This window comes from Hesperophylax consimilis, chromosome 26 (genome assembly GCF_061612785.1).
Source record: "Hesperophylax consimilis isolate HC1 chromosome 26, BYU_Hcon_1.0, whole genome shotgun sequence".
Classification (NCBI taxonomy): domain Eukaryota; kingdom Metazoa; phylum Arthropoda; class Insecta; order Trichoptera; family Limnephilidae; genus Hesperophylax; species Hesperophylax consimilis.
Window position 1 is genome coordinate 14,518,468 of NC_142861.1, and position 11,396 is coordinate 14,529,863.

The following is an 11,396-nucleotide window of genomic DNA, read 5'->3' on the forward strand; positions in this document are numbered from 1 at the left end:
AGAGGCCATAGAAATTTTAATATTTTTTTGGCGAGATTGTTCTGGGCAAGATGTGTTGATAGCTGTATGTGAGCCTGAGCAGTTAAAACATTTAGGTGAGGAGGAAGAAGGACATTGGTCAGCTGCGTGGTTTTCTCCACATTTAAAACATCTGGGTTGAGATCTGCATGCAGCTTTGGTATGACCAAAACGGCAGCAATTGAAACATTGAGTGGTGGGATAAGTATACATTTCAACTGGTAATGAGTTGAAGAATAAATATATATGGGAGGGAAGAGATTGACCTTCAAAGGTGATAACAACAGATTGGGAGGGCTTCCAGGTAATTATACCCTCAGAGGAGTCCTTGTAATTTAGCCTCCTGGCTTTTATGGGATTGCCAATGTGTTGGGGGGTTGAAAGTGAAGACAGAATTTCTTCGATGGACAGATCGGTCGAGATACCTCTGACCAGGCCCATGCGAGTGACATTGAAAGTAGGGATATATGCCTTGAACTTTGAATTAGATGAAATGAAGATATTTTTGATGAAACTGTTGGCAGCTGGCCCTGAGAGGAATTCGACGGAGATTCGGAAGCGACCCTCGGCTTTTACACCTCCAGGTTTGATTGAAAGATTCTTGCTATTTGATAGGAATTTGCCAAATTCAAGAGGGTGGATGGTTTTTCCTTGCTCAGTTTTTTGGGCGTATGCTATGAATGGGCCACGGGAATGAGGAGAATAAAAGTTTGTTGGAGGAAGTTGAGAAAGTGCTGGTGGGGACAGTGAAGTCGAAGGCGAGTCAAGTTTTATTGGGGAAGAAGGAGTAAATTTCCTTTTTTTGGTAGAAGTCAAGATGACAGAATCACTGTCAGAAATTTCTACATTTTCCCCGTCTGGGGGGTCTGGAGAGGGATCTGGGGGCTTTGTAGGGGGTCCAGGAGGGAAATCTTCCTCCATTATTCACAACAGTAAACAACTACAATAATAGTATGAAAAATGACAGAAGTAAAAAAGTTTATAAATATCTGGAAATCAGCAGCGAAAAGTGACTCCTGGAAGATCAGGAGGGAGAAGAAACGTCAAGGCACAACACACTACACTTTTTTTTTGCCAGAAAACAAAAAAGAATGGTAAAAAATTAATTTTAGATAGAGCAAAACAAAACAACTGATGACAGCCAAATGTTATTGTTGCAATCCATAATAGACGGTTAACATTGGTAAAAAAATTACTGGAATTCCTTGTTGAAGAATTAAATTTTTTTCCATACATAATGCTTAAGCGACGTGGTTTTCACAGTTCTAATGACGTCACACTACACCCCGCCTGTTACCGCTCGGATTCCGCTCGTTTTGGCGGGCTTAATAAAATTTAAACTTTGAGAATTAATTTAACTATGAAAACAAACTTTAAAAAAAAAAAAAAATACCAGTATTTAAGTTTGAATGCGAACATTGATAAAAAAAAATAAAAAAAATGGACTCAACTTCCTTATTGAGGCCGTCAGCTCTTAAAAAGTAGTTTAGCTTCTTAAGTCGTTTTTTAGAAAATCTAGCAAATTTTGTAATATAAGTGAACGAAAAATGAAAAATTCGAGTAATTTTTTTAAGGAATCCGCTATTTTTGTATTGAAATCAAGTTTACATTTGTTTTCCCCTAGGATACACGAAAATTCGAAGGAAGCGGTTTATTTCTTCTCAGAAAAAATCGTGTTGGCAACGCTAGCCGTGGCAGGCTGTCTATGGACCCTATTTGGACATGATTTGGACTTTTCTGTCCAATTTATGACTCTATGACTCTATCAGACTCTATGGTTCGCAATGGCGTCTTGAAATGTCAGAATTTCGCGATTGTATTTTTATTAAGTGCAATGACGCTTCTACAAGTTCATTGTTTAAAACTTTGCATATAAATGTATTTTCAGAGAACTGTGTACCTAACCAGAGCATTAATCGGTGTCTGCAAATATTATAATTTGAGGTTAGAGGAAACGGCGAACTAAAATCATAAACAATATTCCACGAATTGTTCCAAATAAATTATAATAATGTTGAAATGCCGCATATGCTTCGCTGACTGCGAGCGGGAGGTATTACAAAACCTATATGATAAACCCGTATCAATATTTGACACTAAAAAGAGTATTGCTCTGATATTGTCGGAAGTCGCTCAAATAAATGTAAGTTTTATTAAAAATCCTTCCAAATCACCTTGTTTGTGAAAACAACTCGATACACTTTTAATTTACGCAGTATAATTTTATTTTTTTTACTTATTTTAGGTTTCTGCAGAAGAAAATCTTCCAGAAAATGTTTGTTTTCCATGCTGTTATCAATTAAAAGATGCCCAGTCCTTCATTGATAAGGTCAAACAAACAGACAAGTTGCTACGAAGTAACCTGGAAGTAAAAGGAAATTTAACCAACAACTCTAACATTATTTCAAATCATGAAACCCCTACCAATGACACAATAATTACCGATGATTCTGTTGACAATTTAAGAGAGCAAATCGTTGCTAAATCAACTAATTTACAAAGTTTTAATATTGACGAATTAGAAACTCCCAAAATAACAATCAATGGCAATAGTTTATCGACAGAAAATTCAGAATGTGCACCAGAAGCTAGTTCTAGGGTATCCATTTTGGAAAATGCTTTGACGATTGTTGATACAGCAGATTCCACTGATAAAGACTTTTTGTTTAAAGAGTGTGAAATTAAACTGGAACCAATGGCATTTGCTGAATTTGAAGAATATAACGAGGAAAATTTTATGAATCCTGGTAATTATTGACATTTCATTTTTATTGAATTACCTTTGAACACGCATTTAATATTTATGTTTCCATTCCCCTGTTACTTTAGGCTGTCAAAAATATACTATATAGAAAACAACAAACAATTTAAAATGATAATTAAATGGTAATAAACGTTACACAATTAGTCTTAAAAAAACATGGTGAAAATTTTATTCAACCGTGTACTTGAAAATATTACTAATTTAGAAACTGACATAAAATAGTTCATGGAAAGATATTTACATTGTTTACATATCCAAAGAGGGTTGTTTATCTGTTGTAAGAACTTGAAATTTCTCATTGAATTTCAGAATATTGCCAAGGTATTTTAAATGTGCTTTATATTTCTTCTTTTTGAAGATGTCGTAAAAACAAATACATTTTAAGAAACTAGATAAAATTCCCTTTTAGATTTTTGTAGTTGAAATATACTATGATATGTATAAATTGGAATATTTTAATTTCAAACTTGCAGAGAATGCAACATTTTGAACACATACCTTATATTTAGGGAATCTGAAAAGAAAACTGTCAGCGCACTTTTTATCACGTTTATACGATAAAAAATAATAATTCCCAGAGAATAACGATAACAAAAAATGAGATTTTGAATTCATTGTAGTGCAATATAAACATAAATCTCTACGATTTAAATTTACCTATACATACATAAAACATCTATCTAATTAAAAAAAAAACATCACTTTCAAAGAATTCTTATTAACCTTTCCTTATCTGTGGTGTGTATTTACTACATATTGCTTCTAATAACTTTAATAACTCTATAAATATAATAAATTCTGGGTTCAGATTTTAGGTATTCCTTCGTTACACATCTATGCACTGAATTAAAAAATAAAATTTTACATAGTTTTCAAATTCAATTAAAAATCAGAGATTTTTGTTAATAATCGGAAACAAATACACCAATACAATCAACCGTGTGATACTGCTACGCGAAGAGTGTGCGAGGAAATGACACGCTATTGATGTCCCGCTTTAGTTCGCTACGCGGGAACATGAGAAATCCACACGTCCGCAGTTGTATTTTGATTTAGACCATCGATACCTACGACCGCACAACTGTGTGTATGCCAGCCGCCAACCGCCAGCCCATGCGCCAGCCATTCGGTCGCACACCGTCGTTAGATGTGGACCCCTCGCACGTTTTTTAGCATCTGCCGATGGTTTTTTCATGTTTTCAGAAATTAAATTACAATTATTTTCACTTTTGATATAAAATATAATAAAAATAAGCGGTTAGCTATGAATATTCATATTTTTCCGATATTAAATCGCTTATTTTTTTCTACGCACAGTAAGGGAAAGGTTAAATTCACGCGGTAATAGTCAATTAAAAAATAATATGTCTGAAATAACCTCACTTTTTCTAGACCAGAATTTCACATGTCAGTCTGATGAAATGAAAGGTTTTCAGTTCTTTCGGAGCCCAATTACAGATTTTTTTTGTACCAACTCAAATCTAAACTTTTACGGTCTTTATACAATGTGTAACAAAATTAACGGTGCAACGGTTGAGAAGTGATTTTTTTTTTTAGTAAGGCTGTTAGAGTTTAACCGGACAACACATACATAAAATATGTAGGTAACCAATTCCCACAGTGATGTCCTTGCAAAGTATTTTCCATAGATTTAAAGGAATTTCATCACATCACTGTACTAGAGATTAACGACCTTACCCTTTCGACTCTTAATTGAAACGTCTTTAGCTAAAGAATATAATGTTGTAGGTTACAAAAAATAGTTTTAAATACAAAAATCACAATTTAAGTGAGAAACTGTTAAATGGTCGAGGGGTAAGGCTCTCGACTGGCAATTTGAAGGTCGCGGGTTCAAATCCTAGCATGCACAAGTAAATTTTATTTAATGGGAATTTGTGTTATTTCACAATTTATTAATTTAAAAATATTATATAGTATACTTGCAGAGTGGAACACACTCTCAGTATCACCCAGGTGTAAGACCACCATTCAGAATGGCAACCTTGCTTGAAATGGCTTTAGCCGTGTTTGGGGACCGGATCTGACTAGCCAGATATTCCCTCTCCTTCCTCTTCTCCGACTCCTTTCCTCCCCCATCACCTTCAGCCTTACAACATACTCCATTTGGGGATGTATTACCGGCTATCACCGGGTCACTACCTTCAACCTTACAACATACTCCAATTGGGGATGCCGTAGTCTCACCGGTTCCAGATGGTCGGAAGCAGTTGGGACTCTTGTGCAGTGTTCACATAAAAAAGCGATGTTTTGATTCCGAATGGCGTAATAATATTTTTTTGTTCAATGCAGAAGTAAAGTTGGAGATTGTCCCGACGGCAGATCACATCAAGGTGGAACCCCTCAGTGAAGACGCAGCACTCATGTATCACCAACAAAGCGAAGTTGAGGAATACCCCAGTCTGTTGAATGGCTACCATGAAGAAAGTTATTACGAGAATGAAGTTAAACCCACTGAGGTAATTTTGTTTCCTTAACCTAGTTTGTTATAGACTCTTTGTGTACGTATGGTGAATGTTATTTTACATTATGGGACAATTCGTGCTTTTATTTCAATGTCTTTTGCATTTCTTGCCACTTCAAATAACAGTTTCCGTTATTAGATTTTTTATATAATGACTTTTCAAATGCCTTTGATTAATGTAATCATGACGTCTTATTCAATAAACTAGCTATAATAGGATTCTCCACAAGAATACTCACTAGCTATCTCGCATACAGGAATCAGTTTGTGACTCATTGACTAGTCCAATCTATACTATTTTTTGTACGATCAGGAATACCCAAAGGCTCTAATTTAGGCCCACTCCTCTTTTTCATATTTATTAACGATATTTCAAAAGTAATTCTGCACTCTAGTTTTCTTCTCTTTGCTGATAACCTAAAACTTTCCTTAGAAGAACTAACTTTAGAAGACTGCAGTCAAATCCAGTCAGACATTGATAGAATTGTTGACTGGGGTAAAAGGAATCGGAAGGAGTTTGATGTTTCTAAATGTTTAATTTTGTCATGCACTAGGGCGAGTCATACCTGGTATTACCAGTATACAATGAATGCCCAAAGTTTAAAATGGGTCTCCACCATGAAGGACCTTCGAATCATGTTTGATAATAGGCTGACATTTCATGCCCATATTGAAATGGATTGTAGCACTTCATTGAGAATGCTGGGCTTTGTTCTAAGCACTGCAAGGAATTTTAGAGATACCGGGTTCTTATACTTTTATTCAATTTCTTAGTAAGGAGTAGAATTGAAAATGGGTCGGTAATTTGGAGTCCACACCAGGTAAAGTATTACCTCATGTTGGACAGAGTTCAGAAGAAATTTCTGAGATTTCTCTACATGATGGAGTATATCTATTACCCGTAGCTCTATCCTTCCGATTTTCTGTTGGGTATGCTCGGAATGAACCATCTACGGGTCAGAAGGGATGTACACATTTCTTCAGATTGGTTCGTGAATGGATTGAAAACTCTGTTATCATGGAGAGCATTCATTGCTATGTTTCCGATGGTTATTTCTGTCACTGACAGCGTAGATTGTTCTATCTTCCAGCCTGCAGGACTAACTTTCCAATGGTCATGTCGGTGGGGATAGCAATCTTGCTATTACAGAAATGCAGAATCAATTCGGATATCGACATTTTTAGCATCAATGAAGTTGACTTCAAAAGGCAAGCTGTGTTGCTATGTACTAGTATAGTTGGTATACCAACTGTCTATATTTAAGTAATAATTCTTCTTTACAAATGTATTTAAAAACGCACTAAAATGAACAATTTTGTAATGTTTTGAAAATAATAAATTGAATTGAATATATGCAAATGCATATATTTTAGTGAAACCTCATGGATCACAAATGCGACATTGCATAGATCAGATTAACCGCCGATTCCCAGTCCATAAGCGTTTGTTCAAAAATACACGATTTTGCGTTACTTCGCAGGGTAACATTTTTTCTCTCTCATTCTAGGACGACCTCGCCAAGTGTGCAAATGAGTACCAACTTAAGAATTCCACGGTCAAGATTGCCAAAATCTACAGTTGTCGACACTGCAATAAGATCCTAGGGAATGAGAAGTCCAAGTTAAGGCACGAAAGAAAGCATGGAATCAAAATGTTCCACGAGCGATGTCTGCTTTGCAATAAACTATTCAATTCTGAATTAAAATTAAAGGCACGTAGATGAGTACTATCTTTTTGTTACGTTTTTAACTTTAAGTTTGATGAATCCTTGATGTGGCAGAATGGTCAGTGAAAAATAAGTAAGAATTTAATATTACAAAATGTGTAATAATGACCCATTCCCGTTCCCAGAAGCCTCTAGTTTTCGAGTACAGCATAAAATGGCAAACATTATTATCACTTTTTTCTTCTAGACAAAAATAGACCTATGCACCCATATAACTTCTCCGCTTCTACCATTTTGTTTTGTTGAATCTTTTAAATTCAATTATAAGCTTGAGGATTCATTTTTGTCATTATGTTTACATTCTTCTTTATTGTATTAATTTTTAAGTGTTTACTCTGATACAAAATGCTTGTAATTTTTTTTTAAAGAAAAGCCCACTAGGGAGTGTAATAAATAAATAAATAAATTATACCGAATCAATAACATTAAAGATCTCGGTATCATCTTTGATCCAAAACTAATATTCTCGGACTAAATATCGTGGCTCACTCCAGCAAACTCCTTATCATCAGAAGATCTGGCCATATTCGATGGCATTGTAAGAAGTAAGCTGAGTATGCTAGTGGTGTATACAGTCTGCACCAAACTAAATTATAAATATGCTGGAAAAAATCCACATGGAACGCATGGAACTTATCCGAGGTTCATCCACCATATGAACTTACTTTAGGCAATGAATATATTTAGCCTAGAAACCAGATGTTCTGGAAATTTTGCAAAACTTAGTTTTAATGTAATGCATAACTCTATTGATAGCTCCTCTTTCAATGCTATGGCTCATGTTCAAGATATCACACGGCAGAACAGATGTTCTAGCACAGCATAGCGTAACAAAAGGAATGGTGTTAATGGATGAAATTTCTAACACCTATCTTCCCGAATGAGGAAATATTGTTCTGTAAATAGTATATAATTATTAATCTAAGTCTAGTACAATAAAAAAAGAAACAAAGTTAGTTAATAATAATAATAATTGGATAATTTGTAGAGCTCCCTTTTTGTGAAAAATCACCTCAAGGGCGCTGTACAATTTATTTCCTAGGATCTACATTTGTTATTTAGAAAAGATACCAAAACATACTTACCTGGCAAGTCACTTCCGACAAACACACTTATATTAAAAAGTTATGCTTATAAAAGATAAAACTGCACGCAGAGGACACTATATCAAAAAACACTGGTCATTGGTTAGTCCCAATTGTTCTGAGCCAGTGAGAATTGGGAGTGAGGAAGGGAAGGAGATAATGATATGTAGATTGGGAAGTACCTGGCAATTCAGATCTGGTCACCAAAAATAGCTAAAGCCATTTCAATTCAGGATGGTGTTCTTTCACCAGGGTGAAGCTGAGAGTATCTAGAACTCCTACCCTCTGCTGAGACGTGCGTATTACGCAATTAAATGGTTTATTTAACCTGATCGACACTGCTGTTGCTTACGCGTTCCATCAGCGTCTCTCCCCATAAGGGGATTTTGCATATGATCCGCAGATGATCCACGATGTTTGGACATAGAAATTGAAGGACAATAGTGCGAAATGTTTCTAAGGTTAACCACGACTCCGGGTTTTGCTAGCAATGTTGGTTGTAAATTAATATTTTGTTTGGTTTTCAGCGTCATGTAATTAAATCCCATTCCTATGGAGAGGGATTTGATTTTGAAACAGGAGACTCGAGTAATTCAAATACGGAAGACCGGTTAAAACCCAAAGTGAAAATTTTGAAATGCGAACAATGCCCCAAAGGTACAAATACTACAACTTTACTTATAAATTTCCTGTATTCAAGTACCAAAATGTCAAGCCATCAACATTTAACTACTGCACACTCAGTGTAGTAGAACTCAGAAGAGATACGTCGTAAGCAATCGCATGCCTTTAGTTAGTCACTTATGATTGTTTAACATTTATGCCTAAAAGTGACCATTCTGAAAGATTAAATTTCTAATGGCTCAATTCGATTGATTGGGCACATTCAACAATCTGAAATTCTCTGCGTTTAGATCTTTGCTGACGACCGCTACAAACCGTGACCTGCTTATTACCTTATTTGATGTATTATTATTAACTTGATCGACACTGCTGTTGCATACGGGGATGTTGTATATATGTTTTATTTCTCTGAATCACGTGCATTCCGTCAAAACCTGTCCGTTGAAACAGCCAGCCAAATTAAGGTTAATTTGAAATTTAATCATGATTTTACTTTTGTTTTCTAGTTAAATTCAGATCAGAAAACGATTACAAGAAGCACATGAGAACCCACAGAAGCCGGCAAGAAAACCATTTGATAATGTGCATTAAATGTAATAGAAAATTCATCAACAAGGCCGCCATCTTGTCCCACTTTAGGCACTTCCACGCTCAAGGCACTGAAATCAAAATTGAAAAAGAAGATGAAGACGAGGTGAAGACAGAATTAAAGAAAGAAGTAAAGAAAAACGGCACCAAGAATGTTGTTATACAGAAAAAGAAGAAAAAAAAAGATGGCGTGAATAATATAATTAAAAATACTAATGATAAAAACAAGATCTTAGACAAAGAAGGAAGGAAAAATAGGCATTTGAAACCTGGCTTCAAATACGAAAGGTATTTTATGTTCTTTTTAAATAATTAATATCATCTCTAAATAGTATAAAATAAAGTCACTAACCACGTCTGTCTGTTTGTGCGCTTAGTTCTTATAAACTACGCACTGGATTTTGATAGGCTTTTCACTATCATTTAGAGAATTTCTTCCGGGAGGTTTACATGTATAATGCGTGCATATTATATTTATAGAAAGTAGAGAAAAGTCGATGTTTTATAATCAAGTCAAAAATATATTTTCGGGCACTACATTGCTAATGCTGTCTAAACCTTGTGAGATATATCAAAATAATGTACTACGAAATTGTATATCTTAAAAAGGCCTACAGAAAGGTCCACGATGGTATATGTCTATCTCTTAAGGATAACCCCCAGCAACGCCAGGAACACGTCAGCTAGTTTTATATAAACTATTTTTTTCTTGTATCTCAATATATTGAATGATATAATAGTAATGTCATTCGGCTGCAGTACAGCGAATGTGACAAGTTTTATTATAACGCCATTCAATTCTTACCTAATTATTTACCAACATATTACATTTATCCGCAGATTGCTGAATATTTTTTTAAATGTTAATTTTTAATACTGCATAATATGTATTGTGAATTTTTCTCTCCCCTGAACAATTTGTTTCTTGTTGAATTACGGTATTTATATTCTTTAGAACTCCGTTATTTCTAAGCTGATAATTCTTAAAAACGCGTAATTCAATATTTTTACCAAAAAAGTCCGTAGAAAATATTTTTAAAACAAAATTTTTTTTAAATTTCAAATTCGTTGATTCGTAATCAGAAATTTATTTTGGTCCGCTGACGAAAATTTTCCCGTGTAGTTATGCATGGAGGTAAATAACTGTAAAATTTCTATTTACACGGTCATGCGTCATCCTAATTCGTAATTGGCTGTGAAATTTCTATCAATCAATAATTTATATTAATGTCATATTTTTACGAACTTGGTTAGAATATCTAAACACAATCGGCTTCGAAAATTCGATTTACACGGGAGTAGTAATATCATTACGATTTTACTTCGAATACCTACCAGAATTTTACAGGCCGGCTGCGAAACTGGACATTTTAACCAATAATTTTTTTTTTTCATAAAATTTAGAATTGTATGTGAAATCTTTAATTCAAAATGTCCCTTTTAAAAAAAGTATACTTTATTTAGCTATAAAATATTATTTTTATTTTCTACTGTATTCAATTTACAAGAAGTGTGTGCTAAGACATATTGTGATTGTTTGGACATGTAGAGCGGATGGATGGAGAAAGGTGTCAGGAGATTCACAAGTGAGTGGCAGTAGAAGTGGTGGATTTCAGAAAAAGATAAGAAAGGCACAGATTAATTGAATTTGATGGTACATGTCGAAAATCACTTAATTTACATATATTTGATTTCAGAATTTTGTTTTTTTTAAACTAATTATTGATGTTTTTGTTACAGAACAATTTTCAGAACGGTGAATATAAAAATAGAGAAGGAAAGAAAGCACGTCTGCACCATTTGTAAAAGTAAATTTATTCGGAAAGACCATATGATGAGGCACAAGAGAAATGTCCACGGCATATTAGACACTTAACACAAAGAATATTATTACTTTTTAAATTACCGTGTTATTAGATAATGGCTATTACATATTTAAATGAGCACTGAATTATCAGTGATTTTATGCCCAAATATTTGCTTTTTGTCAAGTAATTGAGCACCAATTTATAGGCAAATTAATCCAAAAAAACAAAATATTAAAATATTGCTATCAGAAATCATATTCTCAAAATTTTCCTGCTTGGCAGCACCGGTTCTTCATAGGG

At 34.4% G+C, this 11,396-nt stretch overlaps 1 protein-coding gene across 1 annotated transcript; it reads left to right on the plus strand.

The window, feature by feature from the left end:
* Positions 1 to 1,801: 1,801 nt before the first annotated feature.
* Positions 1,802 to 11,371, plus strand: LOC149411154 (uncharacterized). The gene is made up of 7 exons (XM_089647140.1): positions 1,802 to 2,161; positions 2,264 to 2,765; positions 5,093 to 5,259; positions 6,773 to 6,976; positions 8,604 to 8,733; positions 9,207 to 9,576; positions 11,029 to 11,371. Exons 1-7 carry the CDS (start codon positions 2,030 to 2,032, stop codon positions 11,162 to 11,164), a joined length of 1,641 nt encoding a protein of 546 aa, XP_089503266.1. The 5' UTR covers positions 1,802 to 2,029; the 3' UTR covers positions 11,165 to 11,371.
* Positions 11,372 to 11,396: the final 25 nt, after the last annotated feature.